This window comes from Netta rufina (assembly GCF_964035555.1).
Source record: "Netta rufina genome assembly, chromosome: Z".
Classification (NCBI taxonomy): Eukaryota; Metazoa; Chordata; class Aves; order Anseriformes; family Anatidae; genus Netta; species Netta rufina.
The window spans coordinates 53,681,998-53,704,325 of NC_140126.1; the positions used below are offsets into that span (position 1 = coordinate 53,681,998).

The 22,328-nt window shown below is 41.0% G+C and overlaps 1 protein-coding gene across 2 annotated transcripts; it reads right to left on the reverse strand.

Annotated features, from left to right (window-relative positions):
• Positions 1-255: 255 nt before the first annotated feature.
• NUDT12 (nudix hydrolase 12) lies at positions 256-20,786 on the reverse strand. Of its 2 annotated transcripts, none has more exons than XM_084304970.1 (7): positions 20,730-20,786; positions 19,618-19,831; positions 16,459-17,054; positions 15,368-15,535; positions 13,528-13,641; positions 3,900-4,099; positions 256-2,677 (listed from the first exon to the last, which is right to left on the reverse strand). In XM_084304970.1, exons 2-7 carry the CDS (start codon positions 19,821-19,823, stop codon positions 2,567-2,569), a joined length of 1,395 nt encoding a protein of 464 aa, XP_084161096.1. In that variant the 5' UTR covers positions 19,824-19,831; positions 20,730-20,786; the 3' UTR covers positions 256-2,566. The 2 variants fall into 2 exon arrangements, with proteins under 2 accessions (XP_084161096.1, XP_084161095.1); XM_084304969.1 differs by having other exon boundaries at positions 20,512-20,766.
• Positions 20,787-22,328: the final 1,542 nt, after the last annotated feature.

Below are 22,328 nucleotides of genomic sequence, written 5' to 3' on the forward strand. Positions count from 1 at the left end.
TCTATTTAATTTCCATGCTAAATTTAATTTGGCCCTTTCCTAAATTGCTCTGGTTGCTAAATAACTACAGCATTTGGTTCTTCAATTAGGTATTTCATACATAATCTGAAAATAACCATCCTTCAGAAAATTTCTAGGGATAGGTATTTGCAAACTAAAACTCAAACTTGCAAACAAGTCAAATTAAGGCAATAAATACCCAGGAAACCTATCATTTTAAATAGGAGATCAAAATGATTAAATTAATTTTCTTAAAGAAATGATGTTTGTCCCCTTTACTGTGAGTGGTTCATCTGCTGAAGAAAGAAGGACTGCTAGTTAGCTTTCAAAAATGTATATGCATTAAAAAAATAATTATCACCAAAAGTTACTAGAAATGATCATTAAAAGATCATTAAAATATTATTCACAAACTCAGATTACTAAAACACCATTGTTTTTTTACAACCTGTGCTTTTTCTGCCATTTTCATGCTGTAAAGTTACAGTTCTTCTACTTACTAGTATTGTAACTACAGATACGTATTTCTTATACAAATTCTCAATTAAAAAATCTGAATCAATATAAATATTGGTTATGGTCAGAAACTTCTTCTGGTTATGGTTATGCTCAGAAACTTCTTCTGAGTTTCACAATTACAAACCTACCTTTATAGCAATCCACCTATATATATAATCCACCTATATAAATTCCCTACATGAAAAAAAAATACCAGAATGTAACTTTTATATGCATTTTTAGTTACCTTAATGTGATAAATGATTTACCTTCCTAAAATCTATATATTGCGTGATCCTTCCTCTTCTGTCTGCTCCTCATTCCTTCCTTGTTCATCTTTCTTACCATGCAATCATCGCAGTCCTAGGCAAACGTTTCTTCCACTACGCATGCTTTCCATTGTTCTCTTCTACTTGTATGAAGTAGCTGCAACTAGCCTTCTTTCTGTCCGATGTTTTATTTTATTTTTTTGATAAAATTATTTCTACCAGGACCACATATTGACAATAGTGGTAGTCCATGAGAGCTTATTGTACTTCTCTGTAAAAGAAAATATTAAATAAAACAGCGTATTGCTTCCTTCTCATTTCCAGGTAGCTCAACTGATAAAAGTTATTTTCTTAATTTGCAGTTGTGGGTGAAACAAGGGAGAGAGTAAAGCAATATAATGATTTGTTAGCTGTTCCAAGACTGTCAGAAGTGCTTCTTGCTTTAACCTAGATGCCATAAAAACAAACAAAAAATGCTGCCACAGTATGAACACTGAATAGAAAGACATAACACTTTTACTGAGTGCAGAGTCTGCACAGAATTTTGAAACAAATCTTGCATAGTTTATTGATTAAAAAAAATTCAAGTTGTTCTGAATAAACAAATTACCATTTCATAATAAGTTAATTTTTATGACTATCATTGTATTTCCTCCTGTTCATTTGCATTTTTTATAACACTGCAGTGTCTGCATAATCACAGACTACCGAATCGTAACATAATTAAATTAATAACAACAGTATACTTTTATAAACTTCCATTTTAAAAAGATATATTCTTTAAATAACACAATAAATTAAGGCACAAATCTGAATTATAGCATTAAATATCCATAAGTAATTATTTTAATTAACATATTGCCTTCTCAGTCTTACAGCTGGGGTTGATATATTTCTTAGAACTGTGAATTCTTAATAGCAGTAAAAATCTAAAAGTCTCAATTTGTATAAAACAATTTTGTGTATATTTTCAGATATTATGCCTTTTAAATAATCTTTTCTCCTCCATTACAAATTATCAGAGAATGAAATAACTCATTGGCTAGGGTCAATAAATGTATTATTATCTTGTTTTGGTTTTCCAATACATTATTCATAAATACTGTGTTATACCTTTAAATTCAGGATGACATAACTGTGTAACTGGGTGAAATCAAACTGGAAGAGTAAATACTCTGTTTACAGCGTTGCTCATGTAGATAAAAAAGTACTACATATTTACCATTGAAATGTAAGTACTACATATTTACCATATTTACTATTAGCTTAAAACTAGCTGTTGCTGATAGGACTCTCAGCAATGAACAGTGACTGGTGTTTTTTGTGCTGCATAGAATTTTTTAAAATGGAGACAGGGAAGAATGAGAAGGAAACTAGTATGACAGAACAGGAGGATGTAAATATAGAGTGCAGGCAACAGGCAAGGTTAGGCCTTTTTGTAATGTGACTCCTTCTAGTGGTGGACAGGAAAATCCAAATCAAACATTAAGAATGTGATAATGGCAGGCATAATAATTTGATCAAACAAAAACAAAGCAGCCTCTGCAAAATAAAGTATTAATTTTTCCTAGTTGTTTCTTGATTCCTTGGGATGAGCACTGTGCTATTACTCAGTTCTCACTCAGGTCTGAAAAAAATTGTAAAGGTTTGCATATTCACTTCAGGAACCAAAGCAAAGACTCAAAAACTTACATGGTTGCACAAACATTAGATAAACAGTTCTTTCTAGTTTATTCCTAATTTTAGCATCCACTAAAAGAAATAATTCAACTTAAAGAATTTGAATTAAATTATATGAATTAAAGATTAGCATTCATTCCAATCCAATGTTTTATCAACTGGTGTGCAATAGCTTGACTTGGTGGTACAAAGAATGAACGCTGATTTCCTTTAATGAGAACTTCCACAACCTGCAATAAAAAGAAATTATTTCTGTTAGAAAATAGAATTATAAGCCATATGGAATCTAACACAGGAATTAACAACGATGATCAGTCTAATGTTACTGTCCCCATTAATAAATTACTACCAGAGAAATACAAGAAAAATATTTGGAAGAGTTGAGTTGTTGCATTTTTGAGCTTAAAACGTGCCCCAAAGGATACTTTCATACAACCGTGGAGATAGTAAAAAAGAGTGATATTCAAGTTTTTTTGTTAAGTCTCTGCAAGGAAGAACCACCAGATGGTGCTCTACACCATTCCATAAATTCTTTTTGTTTTCTTTTATCATGTAGCGTTGGAGAAAATGTTTTGTTCATTTTCTGAGGCAGTAGCAAGCAACATGCGTGTATACTTTCAGTTTAGCACACTTTTGTAGTACATTTATTCCCAGTTCTAGACCAATCTGCATATGTCTAGCTGTATGCAGAACTAATACTCATTTAAAATAACATTCTGATTGCTGTCAGAAATACACTGAGATTGTAGGTGACTAATTTTTCCTTCAAGTTGACTTACAGAGTCACAACACTTGTAACTGCTAGGCATTTGTATAGTGTTACAGGAAATTTAGCTTGTAAGTAGCCTGTGACAAAACCTGTGAAGACTGTATTGTATAAACAATCGTTTTATTTTCTACTCATGAGCTCTTTCTGTGAAAATTTATTTTTTTCTCTTTTTCATTTGAATTTCCTATTAATGCATAGTAACCTGCATTCAATACCAGAGTATTAAAAAACTAGTTCACGGAAAAATATTCAAATTAGAATTCCCAGAATTTGTACCTAAACCTCACCTCCACCCCTAACAAATCTGGTAGCATGCTTGTTTGGAGAAAGTCAGGTGATGAACACTATTTCTGCCAAAATGCAGAGCACAGGCTTGTAAAAAAAATGGTCTAACATAACTATAACTTGGATATCTCCCAAAAGGAAAAGGTGAACAGCTAACTGGTAAATATGTCATAAAATGGACTTGCAAGTGACCCAGTAATTACTGTGCTCCTTATCAGTATCTGCCTTCCACTGTTTATGTGTAATCTACAAATACAATATAATGCAACTGTAGTATGATAAAATGGAGAGTATACTTGTTTATTCAACTTGCTGAAAAAAGAAAGTATCTATTCTATGCCAGAAGTGATACAGTCACAGACTAATCAATACCAGAAGGAAATTAAATTGAACTTTACCTGTTCTCTAGTGAACCAGCGGGCGTCCTCTATTTCATTCTTGTCAACTCTAATTTCTGTAGACACTGCAACAGCTAAGCAGCCAATCATTAGGGAGGAGGGCATTGGCCATGGCTGACAAGAGACATACTGAACATGGCCAACTTTGACTCCAGCCTCCTCTTCTACTTCTCTTCGAACAGCATCTTCTATTGTTTCGCCTAATCAAAAAGGGCAAAGAACCAACAGCTGATGAAAATACTCCAACCAAGGATTACATCTTGTGCTTTGAACTGACTCAAAAGATTTGAAACTGCACCAGACAATTACCTATAGACATCCAGTTCACAGATCAGGGCACATACCTTAAGCATGGGATGGTGAAGTCTAACAAGGTAAAAATAGCCACCAAAGCAAAATTTAACTTTGTAAATAAAGTGTCATAATTTCTCCATCATACTGTTTATTTCCCGAATTGATAATTTATCAATTATAGCATGTATGGTATACATAAGTATGTATATACAACCTATCATCACGCTGCTTAACACTTGTCCTGGTTTCAGTTAGCACAGAATTAATTTTCTTCCTAGTAGCTGGTGGAATGCTGTGTTTTGGCTTAGAATGAGAAGAGTGCTGATAACACCCCGATGCTTTAATTGTTGCAGAGCAGTGCTTATACTAAGCCAAGGACATCTCAGCCTTTGCTCTGTCCTGCCAACGGGCAGGCTGGGGGGTGCAGTAAGAGCTGGGAGGGGACAGACCCAGGACAGGTGACCCAAACTAGCCAAAGGGGTATTCCATACCATCTGACGTCATGCTAAACAATATATAGGGGTGGCTAGCCGGGGGGAGGGGGCCGGACTGCTCGGGGGTTAGGCTGGGCATCGGTCAGCGGGTGGTGAGCAATTGCATTGTGCATCACTTGTTTGTACATACTATTATTACTTTCGTATTATCCCCATTGTATCATCATTATTATTATTGTTATTATTATTTTTGTTATTTTTTTTTTTTTCCTGTCTTATTAAACTGTCTTTATCTCAACTCACGGGCTTCACTTTCCATTTCTCTCCCCCGTCCCAGAGAGGGAGGGGGGAGGGTGAGCGAACGGCTGCGTGGTGTTTAGCTGCCGGTCGGGTTAAACCACGACAGTCTTTTTGGCGCCCAACGTGGGGCCCGAAAGGTTGAGATAACGGCAGATCTGATCAGAGTGTGTTAAACTAAAATTGGTGTAAGGATTAGACCTGCTTAATAGTCACTTGTCATGATGCTGATTGCTTTAATCACAACTCTGCTGCGCCTGTTTTCCAAATTGAGTATTATAGTACATTATTTTCCGTATTTGCTCTCTGTAGTGTTGTTTCTCCTCTCCGGGCCCTGGTTTCAGACCATTATGGTACTAAGTGTTATAGCAATGGCTTATGAGACGATAAGATATCTGGTCATGACTCTAACTTGGTATTTATACTCAGTAACATCGTGGACTCTGTACTTTGGAAACAGCATCTTGGGAACTATTAGCAATTATACCTATTGTTTTTCTCCATTAGAGAGTCAATCTGTGGAGGGGAAAGGGGAGGATATTTTTCCTTACTTGCTTACTCTCCCTTTCTCCTTCACCACCCCTGTATCCTCCTGGGTCACTCTGCCTTCCTCCTTCACCACCCTCTTATCCCCTGAGCTTGTTACAATAGCTCTCCAAGATATTGAATATTTCTGGAATACTCAGAATACCATAGTCTTGTTGTTCTGCCTCATGAATGCACTTCAGATTCTGCTTAAAGTTAAACAACTACTTATGAAGCTCATCCGGAGATCTGCCCGGAGGCAGTATAGTTGTGGGTGGCAGGGAGTATGGGTGGATATGGGCAGGCATCTAGAGCAGTTGGCACCCCCAGTGTGTTGGAAATTCACCCCTGAACAATGGCAAAATCCTCAAAAACTGGCAGAATGCTTGAAAAAAAGGTGTAATGATTCTGGCAGTTCCAAAGTAACACAAATCATTGTAACGTGCTGGGGCCTGGCTCATGCCTATCGAGCTGCCATTGATACTGCTGTCAACTTAGTGACAGACCCTGCGGCCACTCCAAACCCTGTGACAGATCCAACGGCCACTGTGACCCCTACGGTGGATTCTGCAGCCGCTCCAGTCCCAGCTCCTGCAGCCGCTCCAGTCCCAGCTCCTGCAGCCGCTCCAGTCCCAGCTCCTGCAGCCGCTCCAGTCCCAGCTCCTGCAGCCGCTCCAGCTCCAGCTCCTGCAGCCGCTCCAGTCCCAGCTCCTGCAGCCGCTCCAGTCCCAGCTCCTGCAGCCGCTCCAGTCCCAGCTCCTGCAGCTGCTCCAGTCCCAGCTCCTGCAGTCGCTCCAGTTCCAGCTCCGGCCGCTACTCCAGTCCCAGTTCCTGCAGCTGCTCCAGCTCCAGCTCCTGAAGCCGCTCCAGCTCCAGCTCCTGCAGCTGCTCCAGTCCCAGTTCCTGCAGTCGCTCCAGTTCCAGCTCCGGCCGCTACTCCAGTCCCAGTTCCTGCAACTGCTCCAGTCCCAGCTTCTGAAGCCGCTCCAGCTCCAGCTCCTGAAGCCGCTCCAGCTCCAGCTCCTACTGCTGCTCCAGTCCCAGCTCCTGCAACTGCTCCAGCTCCAGCTCCAGCTCCTGTAGCCGCTACAGCTCCGGTTCCTGCAACTGCTCCAGCTCCTGTAGCCGCTCCAGCTCCTGTGGCCGTGTCAGAGAAACGAGCTGTAGCAGTGCAAGTTGACCCTGCAGAGGGCATTCCAACCCCTGTGGCAGACCCTGTAACAAAGTCAGAGAAACGAGCAGTAGCAGTGCAAGCTGCCCCTGTAGAGAAGGTGAAAATATGGTACAGAAATTCAAGTCGTTTAGAACGCAGAGAGTCTTCTGCCAATCCAGGTAAGGCTTCTGCCAAAACTAAGTATAGAGATGACGAAGATGATGACGACGCTGGGCCGTCAAGGATTCAGGAGGAGGAAGATGAGGATGCCGAAAGAGCAACAGTAACTACCCGAAGCCTAAACGAGCGCGAGCTACGAGATGTGCGAAAAGATTTTGGTCGCTGTATAGGTGAGCAGCTTGTCACCTGGCTGCTCCGGTGCTGGGACTCTGGAGCCAATTGTGTGGAATTAGACGGCAGGGAAGCCAAGCGGCTGGGATCCCTTGCTCGAGACGCCGGCATTGACAAAGCAATTGCAGATGGAGCACGACCCACCAGCCTCTGGAGGCGTCTCCTCTCAGCTGTGAGGGAAAGGTATCCCTTCAAGGAAGATATTTTATGTCTACCAGGCAAGTGGACCACTATGGAGAAGGGAATCCAGTACCTGAGGGAATTAGCCGTACGGGAAGTGATTTATGAGGATCCAGACCTCAATCAAACATCCACAGATCCAGATGAAGTCAAGTGTACACGACCCATGTGGCGGAAGTTTGTACGGAGTGCACCATCATCATATGCCAGCTCATTGGCAATAATGGCCTGGAAAGAGGATGAGGAACCCACAGTGGGTGAAGCGGCTAAACAACTCCGGCAGTACGAAGAAAGTCTCTCCTCTTCCTTACAGGCCTGCGTCTCAGCTGTGGAGAAACTTTCTGAAAAGGTTCACCAACTTGAAGAGAATCTATTGTCCTCCCCACCTGAACCAACCAGTGCCCACCGACCAAAGGAGAACACTTGGGAGAAACTTTCTGAAAAGGTTCACCAACTTGAAGAGAGATTATTCTCCTTCGCACCTGTACAAAGCAGTGTCTCAGCTGTCAGGGGTAGGCGTTCACCCACACAAGGAAGACGATATGGTGGGTACTCACCCCGTGCCACCCTGTGGTTTTACTTACGAGACCATGGAGAGGACATGAGAAAGTGGGATGGAAAATCTACCGCGACCCTAGAGGCACGGGTACGTGAGTTGCAAAAGAAAACAATCAGGAAAAAGGGATTCTCCGAAAAGTTTGCTGCTCCAACTTCCAGCAGACAGTCCTTCAAACACAGAAACGAGGAAGATTCTGACCAGGATTAGGGGGGCCCTGCCTCCAGCCAGGGGGAGGAAAGGGACAATCGAGTTTATTGGACTGTGTGGATTCGATGGCCTGGCACATCACGCGCACAGAAGTATAAGGCTTTAGTAGACACCGGTGCACAATGTACTATAATGCCATCGAGCTATAAAGGACCAGAGCCCATCTATATTTGTGGAGTGACAGGGGGATCTCAGCAGTTGACTGTATTGGAGGCTGAAGTGAGTCTGACTGGGAATGAGTGGGAAAAGCACCGCATTGTGACTGGTCCGGATGCTCCATGTATCCTTGGCATAGACTATCTTAGAAGAGGATACTGCAAGGACCCAAAAGGGTTCCGGTGGGCTTTTGGTATTGCTGCCTTAGAGACAGAGGGCATTAAACAATTATCTACCTTGCCTGGTCTCTCAGAGGACCCCTCTGTTGTGGGGTTGCTGAGGGTCGAAGAACAGCAAGTGCCAATTGCTACCACAACTGTGCACCGGCGGCAATATCGCACCAACCGAGACTCCCTGATTCCCATCCATAAGCTAATTCGTCAATTGGAGAGCCAAGGAGTGATCAGCAAGACTCATTCACCTTTCAATAGTCCCATATGGCCAGTGCGAAAGTCTAATGGCGAGTGGAGACTAACAGTGGACTATCGCGGCTTGAACGAAGTCACGCCACCACTGAGTGCTGCAGTGCCGGACATGCTGGAACTTCAGTATGAACTTGAATCGAAGGCAGCCAAGTGGTACGCCACAATTGATATCGCTAATGCATTTTTCTCCATCCCTCTAGCAGCAGAGTGCAGGCCACAATTTGCCTTCACTTGGAGGGGAGTCCAATATACTTGGAATAGGCTGCCCCAGGGGTGGAAACACAGCCCTACCATTTGCCATGGGCTGATCCAGTCTGCACTAGAGCAGGGGGAAGCTCCTGAACACCTGCAGTACATCGATGACATTATTGTGTGGGGTGACACAGCAGAGGAAGTTTTCGAGAAAGGGAAGAAAATAGTCCAAATCCTTCTGAAAGCCGGTTTTGCCATAAAACAAAATAAAGTCAAAGGACCTGCACGGGAGATCCAGTTTTTAGGAATAAAATGGCAAGATGGACGTCGTCAAATCCCAATGGATGTGATCAACAAAATAACAGCTATGTCTCCACCAACTAACAAAAAAGAAACACAGACTTTCCTAGGTGTTGTGGGGTTTTGGAGAATGCACATCCCAAATTACAGTCTGATTGTAAACCCACTCTACCAAGTAACTCGCAAGAAGAATGAGTTTGAATGGGGCCCTGAACAACGACAAGCCTTTGAACAAATCAAGCAGGAAATAGTCCATGCAGTAGCCCTTGGGCCAGTTCGAACAGGACCAGATGTAAAGAATGTGCTCTACACTGCAGCCGGGGAGAACGGCCCCACCTGGAGCCTCTGGCAGAAAGAACCTGGGGAAACTCGAGGTCGGCCTCTGGGGTTTTGGAGTCGGGGATACAGAGGATCTGAGGCCCGCTATACTCCAACTGAAAAGGAGATATTGGCAGCATATGAAGGAGTTCGATCTGCTTCGGAGGTGGTCGGTACTGAAGCGCAGCTCCTCCTAGCACCCCGATTACCGGTACTAGGCTGGATGTTCAAGGGAAGGGTCCCCTCTACGCATCATGCAACTGATGCTACATGGAGCAAGTGGGTTGCACTGATTACTCAGCGGGCTCGAATAGGAAACCCCAGTCGCCCAGGAATATTGGAAGTGATCATGGACTGGCCAGAAGGCAAATACTTTGGGATATCATCAGAGGAGGAGGTGGGTCGTGCTGAAGAAGCCCCACTGTACAACCAGTTGCCAGAGAATGAAAAGAAATACGCCCTGTTCACTGATGGGTCCTGTCGTATTGTGGGGAAGCATCGGAGATGGAAGGCTGCTGTATGGAGTCCTACGCGACGAGTTGCAGAAGCTGCTGAGGGAGAAGGTGAATCGAGTCAGTTTGCAGAAGTGAAAGCCATTCAGCTGGCTTTAGACATTGCTGAACGAGAAAAATGGCCAGTTCTCTATCTCTACACCGATTCATGGATGGTAGCAAATGCCCTGTGGGGATGGTTACAGCAATGGAAGCAAAACAACTGGCAGCGTAGGGGCAAACCTATCTGGGCTGCTGCATTGTGGCAAGATATTGCTGCTCGGGTAGAGAACCTGGCTGTGAAAGTACGCCACGTAGATGCTCATGTGCCCAAGAATCGGGCTACTGAAGAACATCAAAACAACCAGCAGGTGGATCAGGCTGCTAAGATTGAAGTAGCTCAGGTGGACCTGGATTGGCAGCATAAAGGTGAATTATTTATAGCCCGATGGGCCCATGACACCTCAGGCCATCAAGGTAGAGATGCAACATACAGATGGGCTCGTGATCGAGGGGTGGACTTGACCATGGACGCTATAGCACAGGTTATTCATGACTGTGAAACATGTGCTGCAATCAAGCAAGCCAAACGGTCAAAGCCTCTTTGGTATGGAGGACGATGGCTGAAATATAAATATGGAGAGGCCTGGCAGATTGATTACATCACACTCCCTCAAACTCGCAATGGCAAGCGCCACGTACTTACAATGGTGGAAGCAACCACCGGATGGCTGGAAACATATCCTGTGCCTCATGCTACCGCCCGGAACACCATCCTGGGCCTTGAAAAGCAAGTCCTATGGCGACATGGCACCCCAGAAAGAATAGAATCAGATAATGGGACTCACTTCCGAAACAACCTTATAGACACTTGGGCCAAAGAACATGGTATTGAATGGGTGTATCACATCCCCTATCATGCACTAGCCTCCGGGAAAGTTGAACGATACAATGGCCTGTTAAAGACTACCTTGAAAGCAATGGGCGCTGGGACGTTCAAAAACTGGGATACGCATTTGGCAAAGGCCACCTGGTTAGTCAATACTAGGGGATCTACCAACCGAGCTGGACCTGCCCAATCAAACCTGTTACGTACTGTAGATGGGGATAAAGTTCCTGTAGTGCATGTAAAAAATATGCTGGGTAAAACAGTCTGGGCTACTCCTGCCTCAGGAAAAGGCAAACCTATTCGTGGAATTGTTTTCGCTCAGGGACCTGGATATACTTGGTGGGTGATGCAAAAGAACGGAGAGGTCCGGTGTGTACCTCAAGGAGATTTAATACTGGGTGAGAATAGCCCATGAACTGAATTGCACCATGTTAAATAGTATATTATACTGTATGTTATCACTACCATGATTACTATAGGTGACTAATTAGAATGTATGGAAAAGAGTGTAACCTGAGCATGACATAAATGGTATGGAATAAGGGGTGGATAGATGTCCTGGTTTCAGTTAGCACAGAATTAATTTTCTTCCTAGTAGCTGGTGGAATGCTGTGTTTTGGCTTAGAATGAGAAGAGTGCTGATAACACCCCGATGCTTTAATTGTTGCAGAGCAGTGCTTATACTAAGCCAAGGACATCTCAGCCTTTGCTCTGTCCTGCCAACGGGCAGGCTGGGGGGTGCAGTAAGAGCTGGGAGGGGACAGACCCAGGACAGGTGACCCAAACTAGCCAAAGGGGTATTCCATACCATCTGACGTCATGCTAAACAATATATAGGGGTGGCTAGCCGGGGGGAGGGGGCCGGACTGCTCGGGGGTTAGGCTGGGCATCGGTCAGCGGGTGGTGAGCAATTGCATTGTGCATCACTTGTTTGTACATACTATTATTACTTTCGTATTATCCCCATTGTATCATCATTATTATTATTGTTATTATTATTTTTGTTATTTTTTTTTTTTTCCTGTCTTATTAAACTGTCTTTATCTCAACTCACGGGCTTCACTTTCCATTTCTCTCCCCCGTCCCAGAGAGGGAGGGGGGAGGGTGAGCGAACGGCTGCGTGGTGTTTAGCTGCCGGTCGGGTTAAACCACGACACTTTAAACATTGAGTAGGAAATACATTGTTCCTTAAATGAATATGAAATACAGATTTGTTCATTTAAAAATAGCATTGTGTTAATTTTTAGGTTTTCTGTATGATTGTAACAGTAAGCAGCTAACTAAAAATCTAAACTAAAAATGTGGAAAATCTACATTTAAAATGGCAATAATAAGAAAATAGAGACTTAAGTAGACTTGCAGATTTCTGTGCTGTATTATTCACTTCACCAGATTCATTCATTGTCTTAATCTAAATACTTCTCCAAACTTAACTTGCAGTGGAAAAGCTTATTTCTACATTCATGTAAGACTTTATTAGGAAAAGGTTCTTTGCTAGAGAGGGTGGTCAGGCAGTAGAGCAGGCTCCCCAAGGGAGTTCAAGAAGGGTTTGGACAGTGCTTTCAGACATGGTCTGATTTTTGGGTGGTCCCGTGTGGAGCCAGGAGCTGGGCTCAATGATCTTTGTGAGTCTCTTCCAACTTGGGATACTCTGTGATTCCATGATTCTATAATTTCTGAGTGTACATGTGGACTATTGATGGTCATAGGCCTATATATGTACACATGCCCTGTGTTATAACCACTAATTACAAATTCATTAGATAGTCCATGCATCAGTATGTGTTTATTTGAAGACAATTGAAAGATCCGTTCAAGTAGTTTGAACCAAATTTTTTATAGACATCTCAATATACAATGATGTTTCTATACATCTCACCTTGTCCCATAAGAAAACTAATCACTAATATAACAATCTTTTCAGTCTTTTGTCTTTTCATCCAATTATGGAATTAACTTCTGAATAAATTTCAAAACGTGTGGATGTTTCCTTTGCCTTCTTTACTAAATGATAGCGCAAATATTATTTTAACTAGCAAGTGAACTCCTAAGAGATAGAAGTTCTAGTGCAATTAAGTTCAACTGAATAGAACTGGTAAGATCAGCTACTCTTAAATTTTAGTACATATGCTTGAAATCAGTATCAGAAAGTGGATGATAAGAAAGAAAGCAGTGAAAAAATAAACCTCCTGACTTCTTTTAAATGACTCTTCAATCAGTTCATTCATGCTGTAACCACATTTCATTTGCATACCGTTACTGAATACAGTTCAGTTGTACAATATAGTTATAAATTACACTATTGCTGGTGATTAAGATGTATTCACAATATAAGAATGCTTTACAACTTTTTGTAGCTACCAACAGTTTTAGCTAATTTCAAATATTATTGCTAAATACAGTTAGCAAAATCTCTTTACTTTTCTTTCTCATATTACAAAATTTCTACTTATCTTCCATAGAATCAATCAAATAAGCACGCACTAAACTTTAATTTATGCTTTAACTCTTATTTTTCCTATACTGAAATCCTATTTCCCAGATTTCCTATAGTGAATTCATACCACAGAAAGTTCCTTTATATATTTTTTTTCACTTAAGTATATGATTTATGAGAATGCTGTGATGAGAATTGATGAGAAAGCTATTTTAAAATTGTATTTGCTCATTGCTTTTTGCTATTAAAAAAAAAAAAATCAACCTCTGCAGAGTATGGTAGCTAACATGTTTATTATAACAACATCTAATATGAAGAACTAATATTTTATTTGACATAAAACAGAAGAAATCTCTATATTATTTTCAGTGCACAATATGTGAGAAAACCCATCGGATAAGGGAAAATGAAATTACTTACCAGGTTCTACAAATCCAGCAAGACAAGTAAACATTCCTGGAGGAAACCTCTTTTGTCTACCTAAGAGGCAGTGGTTCCCATCTGGATGGATGACTTGCATTATCACAACAGGATCTGTAATGGACATGAAAGGAATATATTACAACTTTTGGGGGACCTAAAAGCAGCAATAAAATTCAGCCTATTCAACACCAATGCATATACAAATAAGATAACTTTAAGTGCATGAAATCAAAATAGGCTAGATGCCCAGAGCAAGTTGTTATTTCACCTTTTTTTTTTTTTTTTTTTCTCCCCATAAGATACTATTTATTTTGTTTTGCAACATGCTTTGTGAGTGTAGCCAAGGTTAGGGCATAAATTACCTGCAACCCAAACATATAATCTGTTAAGAGTATAAACAATACATCCAGCAGATAGCAACAATTTCAGCAAGAAACACCATTTTCTATCACCTCATCTACATACACAGGTTCCTAGGTTGTACTTTTCACTACACATTGAAGAGCTAGGTATTCTAGCAAATACTGACTAACCTTTACACTTTTTCTTCTGTTTGCTTTCAACCCCTTATCTGGTGGAGCATTTTTATCTACTTTTCAGTCTTGGTTGTTTTATGTAACTTACTGTTTCTTGCTAAATATTTTCTCCTATTGGTATCATTCATTTTGTCATGACTTTCTGTATACAGTTCACCTACCCTCTTCTTCCCTTTTAATTCTCTACTTTATTACGTATACCAATGTTTTGTTTTTATTTTTTGTTACCTCTGCCTTTATATATTTTTCTCTTTTTAATATTAAAAGACTTACTTCAGCAATTGCTATAAACAGTGATTTCAAAGACTGTTGTCCTGTGTGAAGGTATTTGCCACTTGGCACAATGCAGAATATGCAAGAAAGGCATAAGTAGAAAATGCTGGTTCAGCTGTCCTTCCTATATAATCCCTTTATGTCTCTAAACTTGTTGTGTGAGAAACTGCAAAGGAATGGCCACTAGTATTTTAGCAAGCTTCACAGCAGCCCATGAGAGAGAAGGACATGGCACAATTTTTTGATTATTACAAAGGTATGTCTAGAGCATGTAAGAGAAACTAATTCAGAAATACAATACACATGCAATGGAAGTTCTGGAAAGAACTACAACTGCAAAAGAGAAGACAAAGTAGGGGAAGGAAAGGTGATTACCAAACGTGGTCACTAAACAATCCAAGAAAAAAAAAAGGTAATTTTTCTTTCCATGTTGTCTTTCCATCGCTACCACGGCAATTTTAACAACCTCCTTTGCAATACATAATTAAAAGGGGTTATAAAATATATCAAAGCTTGTATTTTGGGTAGAAATAGGCCTGGCAGTTTGCAGTTGACAATGAAGAGTCAAAGCCAGTGAAGACGGCTAATGCAGTTGAAGAGGCACTACAGAAAAACGAACACTATACCAAAAATTTGTTACAGAGCCAGATTATTTCAAGCTAATAGGACTTTTGGTAGGTGAGAAAACATGCAGAAAGAATAGAAAGAGTAAAATGTGACCCTCTGGACTGTTTATATTGTTGGAACATCTGATATAGCTGCATTGTGATAAAGATTGATATTGTCACTGCAATTTCTGCCACAGAGTATAGTACAAGAAAGAGAAACCTGAATTTCTTAATCCTAAATATAGCTGAGACACACATAATCTTGACAGGGGTGAACATGTAAGTACTGGGACAGAAGCTGAAATAATTAAAAAGAAACAGAGTTAAATAAATAATTAAATAATGAATAATTAAATAAATAATTTAAAAGAAACGTGCATATAATCCCTTTTGACCAAGTTTATCTTACAATATCCTCACCTACTCTTGGGTATGATGTGTTGTGAACACCTTGGAGACTGGGACAACCTTCTTTTAGACAAGTTTTCTTGTAACCCCCTTCTTCAATCTTGGTTGCACTCCCACATGTTGGGCAGAATCGGTAGCGGCTGTGCCATGCTAGAACTGATCTAGCCTGGGCTACTACACCTTTTAAAGAATACATTGAAAATAATTAATACTCCACACTAATTCATTTAAGCCTTTAACATTACACAAAAAAGCAAGTATTAAAGTTCAATGTAAAAATCAAAGTAGACTATGGCTTAACAACATAAGTCGAATGATGCAAGTCATTTAAATCTTTCTTTGCAGCACAACATATGTAATACAATGCAGTATTATGTAGATACAAACCAATTTATTTGCTTGGAATATTAATCCAGACCAATACAACCTCTTTCTTACTAAAATTATTTTTCCTGTGTGAAGTGCCAGAATTTTGTATCACACATTTTTTTTTCCAGATGGAAAAGGTACTTCCTACAGGTATCTTGACATAATAATGCATTGTCCCAGATAAACTTGAGGTACAAGTGGAGCTTGTCCTTTATCCTTCTGTAAAGGATAAATTTTACGAAAATATTACAACTGCAGTTGTTGTAACATGTCCATTACATTGGACACTGGGATCCTGACTTTGCAACACTTGCTCTAACTTTTTCTTCTCAGGAAAAGTATCCCACAAGCTTCTACTAAGGAGATAGCTTAATTTCTTGTAATGAAAAGTCATTAATGACAGATTTTTTTTTTCATTTTAAAATAATGCACATGCATCAATATTAAAATACTATCTATTATTTGTAAAACCATAATAATAAATTTTACAGTTTACAATTCACAGTTGAAGATGTTAGCACTTTGCAACTGCACATTTTTACATATAGAATTATTCACAAAGCCACTGCCAGACTGTTATTTTTTTTTTTTCCTAAAGCCACTGAAAATACCTGACTTTCAGTGAATACCTGAATACCTTTGCTGTGGTTAGTCTTTGCAGCATACCTCAGTGTATCCTAAAGCATATTCTTCTGATCACACATTTGATTACTGTTGCATTTTATGCACCTTACCTGCTTCCTTTTCAGTTAGCTGCAGTAGTGCTGGCATTGGTGGGTGAAGGAAGTAACAGTCCTCATGCTTCTCTTTGAATTTCTCAGCAGAAGTGGGATCTATGCTAAGAGCAAACCAAGCAACTAACCCATCATCTTCTTCTTCTTCCAGAACCTTTTCATTGCCAGCAGCCATAAAATTCTTGTTGAACTGAAGTTCAACTCCAAGAAAAATCAAGGTGACTTCTTCTGTTTGACTCATATACTGTTCCACATCCTTGCGATACAGCCTACAAAGCTTGACTTCTGGTGGCTGGGACCTCTCTGTTCCCATACCTAAAGTAACCAAAGGACTTAGGTTTGAGAAGAGTATGTATACTGTAGCTGGATGGCTTTGTTTTCTGCTTAGCCAGTTGGAATCTGTTCTTTTATCGCTTCTTCTGTCCAGAAGTGTCATGCTAAAATAATTTTCACACTCTTTCACTTCAGTTGACAGAAAATTAGGCTTCTGCCCGCCCTTCACATTAGCCAACAAATTAGCAATGTGCTTGTACCCCCAAAATTTAGCAATGTCCAGAGCTGTCTGCCTTGACATATTAACGATGGACCTGTCACACCTACAGAAACAGAAAAGAACAGTGGCTATCAGCATAAGGCTATGCAAGAAGAGTGTAAATACTGTATTATTATTCACAGCATATACATCTAATAATATATAGGTGCAGGAACTTTCCAAAACTCAGCAACTAAGTCATTCTTTAGGCTAAATACTTGTGGTATTGAAAAATGATCTTACTTCATTTTATTTTGCTAAGGTTAAATCCCACATCTATGTTGCACTCCTGGTATTACTTAACAAGGTTCATGCCTTACAACAACAGTGACCAATTAATTTAAATCCCAAATACTGCAACATGTCAAAAACAAACTGGTATACCAATGTTTTGTATACCACAAAAAACCTTCTCAAGACATGTGAAACTTTGTAGACCAAGACACAGCTTTCTTCTGACTAACCAGTAAGACAAAATTCAGTAGCTTAATTAGCATTACTTCCTAGCAGCTACCAAGCTATCAAAGCAGTTATAAGACTAGATTTACCATTGAATAAGAACCAAGAATATGGCTTGTGTTTAGCGGTAGAAGAAGCACTCTGAACTGTGGGGAATGAGCTGGTCTATAAGCATCTCTTTGTTCTTGTAACAAAGCAAAATGGTAGAGGTAGGAAAACAGTCACTTGTGGCAAATATTCAACTATATTGAAAAAAATCTCAGATAGGTAAGGGTGGATAGGGAAGTCAAAATGAGCACACTATTTTTTTGTTTGTCAATTTTAACTCAAGTGGCTAAGTAAAACGAAAATAGCACTGTAAACTATAAAGTACACAGTAGATGCTGGGTCATACTAATCAGTTTTTAAAACGATAGGATGCCAAAATATTACTAGTGCTAATACACAGGTAACTAACTGTATCACTAGCAAGACTGTTCTTACTTACGGTTTTATATTTAACTGAATGGTTTCTGAGAGAGTTTGAGTACATTTTAGAAATGCATTCAGAGCTTAGCTTAAAAGCTTTTGGTGCTAAGGGAACTAAAGTTGCCCACTTATCTTCACAAATTAATTATCTTTAGTTTAAAATCTTACCTTATTTCCTACTTAATTACCTATTGCTCAGACACAGTCTTGTTCTGATCTTGTCTTCTACTTACTGTCTGCTCAGGTACATGCAGACTATGATGAAGCTTCTATTTCATGTGCTCTGCAGTGGCACAAACTCTTCAGATCACTAAGATCTTTCTTTCAGTCCATAAACATTTCCTGTAGCTTTTCTCAAGCATGGATGAATAAAAAAATGACTAGTTATCCAGGCTCAGTCTCTGGAATGTTATATTATATTACCTTCATAGTTGTATTTGATGTTCATGTTTATGCATCCAGCAGCTGTATTCATCTAAATGATTATTATGACTAAACCTGACTAAAATGAAATCAAGAGGTTGAAGTAACACATCAGTAACTATATTGTCTAAGAAAATGGCCATGAAGAAGGCATTTACAAGCAGAAATTCACTCTTCCTTATAGTAAGCACAACTTCAGATCTTGTTAACCTGTTTACCAAACTGGTAAATTCTCCAAAATCTCAAAGTATTACTCAATGCACGATGATTTCAACCCAGAAGATCTGGCACAGTGAAGCTCTACGGCTTGCTAGGATACACTAATTACGGTGCAAAACAGCAGTTCGTCTGACACTCCATGCTGAGCTCCAGCAGAAAGTACAGCATCTGCGTAGGGCTTAAATAAAAGTATATCCTGGAGGCTGTGGAATGACATGCTTGAGATTACTCATAACCACAGAATGAACTAGTCTTGCATGGCTCCGTAATTAGGGTTGCAGAGGAACAGATCAGCCTTGATTAAGACAGAGCTCAGCTGAACTCTCACTCTTATTATGAAATGTTTTCCATTTGAAACATGTCAATCCTAACTTTATTCAGGCTTTGGAAAAATCTTCTTTGAGGTTTCAAAAACTTTGCAGCATTCTGTGCTTTTCTCAGTGTCTTGCTAGACTAGAACTACAGGAGTTGAAGACGGACAACAAATGTATGAAAACAAGCCTTTGACAAGCAAAGAACATGCATGGTGTCATAGTGACTGAATAAAAAAATATGACAGCTGAAAGAGGAAGGAAGACTCATGTAAAAGAAAAGCAGCACGAAATTCAGCAATCACTAACTTTGGTGTAGGTATGTCTGTCATATCCTACATAATGGTCAATATGCCTGCAAATGTTCTGCACTGTAACACAGATGCAAATGGATTACAATTAAACCTTACAGAAAAAGCCTAAGCAGAACAATCAAATACATCAAATTTATATTCAGAACAGTGTTTGGAATGGGGTACAAATTTTGTTCTGTTCTGCATGTTTCTGTGAGGAGTGACAATGTATTTTTGAAGATCAATAATTTTAGGGATCCTTGTATCTTTTCAACAATTTTTAGCAAATAGCACAATCCAGTTATAAAATGACACAAAGTATATAATTCTGAATTTTAAGCCTGAATATTCTTCCACTGTCTGTTGAGTAAGTCTACTTGTCTGATGTCATATTTAACTGGACAGAGAGGAATTTAGGTCAGAACTCTTCAATGGGATCTACTAAACAGCTTACCCTTCTTCCAGAAGAATCCGTACAACATCAAAGTGTCCATTTCTTGCGCCATACATCAAGGCTGTCCAGCCGTTATCTGCAGCTGCATTGATAAGTGATGGAGAATGGCTGAGCAATGCTTTCAGTTTGGCAACATCTCCAACAGCAGCAAAATTATGCAGCTGAGAAATCATTTCCTGATGGAGGTTCTTTTCAAGGGCTGTCATTGTCTCAGCTAAGTTAGAAAACAAAAATACATGAAAAAATATCAGCTGTTAGTAACACAATTCAAGTAAATGACATAAGCTTAATGCTACATAGGTAACCCAACACTGTCACCAAATTGGTGATCTAACAGTAAAATTCTTAAAATTAGCATGAAATTGTTAATCCTGAACAAATCTTAGCCCCACAGATCACCAGACATGGCAAATTTTTACCCTAAAAATCAAGACTCGTTTGAAAAAGGCTTAAGGAGAGGAACATTGTGCTATGAAACTGAAACCTATTCAAATATGGAAAACATGTTCTGGCTTCTGATCAAACAAGGACACAAAATAAGACCTTTGAACAGTACAAAATTCCACCCCAAGAAATGAATCTCGGTTGGATATTCTAGAAAGAATGAAAAATAAATGTGAGACAGCTGTCCCCTTCCAGAGAAAAGGCCTGTTCACCTCACTCCGAGGCGTTTTTTCTTTTTTTTTTTTTTGCTGAGTATATCTCTGCTCGGGAGCAGTGACAAATTAATTTAGTAACTTGTGCCGTGACCCCTGAGGTTTCGATCCCTTCAGAGGGCAGTCTCTGCCGCAAACAAGCACCTCTGGCCTTTCAGGGGCGTTCAGCGCCACCAAGCTCCGTTATCCACCCTTCTCCACAGGCCCGACATTTCACAGCCCCCGCACCACCGCCTACCCAAAAGGGCCAAACGCGGCTTTTCGGCACGAACAACGCCGATATCCTGCGCCTTAACAAACCCACTCCGCGCCCCGAGCCGCCGGCGGTGCCTGGCGCTGGCCGGGACCCGCCGGCTCCCAGCCCGGGCAGCCCTCGGAGGGGGGCACCGCGGGGCTGCGCTGACCGGGAGAGGGAGGCGGCGGGGGACGGGGAGGTGCTCGGGGGCGCCGCGTTACCATGAGCGGCCCGGCCAACGCAGGGAGCCGGGCTCCGGCCGCCCTTCCGCCGCCGTGGGGGCGCGTCCCGCCGCCGCCCCGCCTACCCGGAGCCTACCCGGAGCCTACCCGGAGCCTACCCGGAGCCTACCCGGAGCCTACCCGGAGCCTACCCGGAGCCTACCCGGAGCCTACCCGGAGCCTACCCGGAGCCTACCCGGAGCGGGCGAGGCTGCGGCTGGGGCTGGGGCTTCAGCCCTCAGGGCAGCTGTGGGAGAGCGGGGGAGGCTTCGGGGCAGGGTGAACGCTGGCGGCAGCGTGAGGAACGGCTCGGCTCAGCTCGGCTCGCGGGCGATGCCTGGTTTTAGTTAGGGAGGCCAGCCAGGCTTTATGTATTTATTCGCTTATTTATTTATTTATTTATTTCCCACCATGCTAACAGAAAGCGAAACCAGGTTGTCAACGGAACACGCGAGTGTTCGTGCAAGACAAGTGGAGCAAATGATACGCAGCTGGGGGCGGTAGTTAAAAAGCCAAAAAAACAGCAGAAGGCAGGCTAATGTGCACACTTCCATTGACGCTGTGGAAAGCTTGGGGAAGTGTGGCTGCTCCAGTCCCAGAGAAATGCGTGTAGTTAAGCTATCGTCACCTCCTAGGAGCTACCACAAGTGGCATCAAACACACTGAGTAAGCACCAAGAGCACAGCCTGTGGTTAGCTGTCCGCAGCAGAGGACTAGCCCTGTGAGATGCACGCCCTCTCTGCCCCCCGTAGACACGAAGCAGTGAGCGTGTGCGTGAGGAACTGATAGGAGTATTCTTCCAGATAGGAATAAATAAAAAGTTAAGGGATGTGATTTTAATTTTATTTAATCATCTGGAAGCTGTCTAGCCATACCTGATACAATGAGGGTCATCTATCCATAAATAATTGTTTCCACCTGGTGAAGAGCTGCCACCAGCCCTTCAGTAGGTGATTCCCAGTGGCATTCGTCCTTTCTCTGATGATTAATGACTGAAGTAGGAAATAGCTTTCTCATTGTAATAGGCATTCAAAGGCACAAATTACTTCTTATCTTCTTAGTAGTGTCTTAAATCTGCCATATATGAAATTATCACCATGCAGCCTTACATCCTGATCTGTGTAATAAAGTCACTGATCTCATAGGTGGGCTGAAGCATTCTTTGTGTTCAGGCAACTGGATCTTGTCTGGTAGCATACTACAGAACTTTGTGTACTGGAATAACTCATGTTACCCAGGTAAAAACTTTGAAACTTGCTTTCCTTGTTTGTACAAGGAAAAAAGTCAAGAACAAGAAAGCATCCTAATGCACAGACGGAAGACGAGGAGGGAGAATAAGCTGAGAGATGGATATTTGGGAATTCAGAAGGAAGCATATCACTTGAAGCTTCTATGAGACAAAGTATAGGCAGTCTCCTTAACATTCATATTCAAGATAATGAGATACATCTAAGCTGGTTATATATAATCTATAGACATGCACACACACAAATCTTACAGTAGCAGTGATCAAGTTACTGTGTCCTGCTACTTGGTGAAACATGACATAGGCAGAAGGATCAGATAGTGTTTGAGGAGGCTTCCATTATCTTTAGTGGT

Coding starts and splice junctions, on each gene's coding strand:
- NUDT12 (XM_084304970.1), bottom strand. CDS start 19,823: ATGACAGCCCTTGAAAAGAACCTCCATCAGGAAATGATTTCTCAGCTG. Junction 4,100..13,527: donor TGCTGGATTTGTAGAACCTG/GTAAGTAATTTC, acceptor CTTTTTGATTAG/GCGAAACAATAGAAGATGCT. Junction 2,678..3,899: donor GCTGGTTCACTAGAGAACAG/GTAAAGTTCAAT, acceptor TTTTTATTGCAG/GTTGTGGAAGTTCTCATTAA.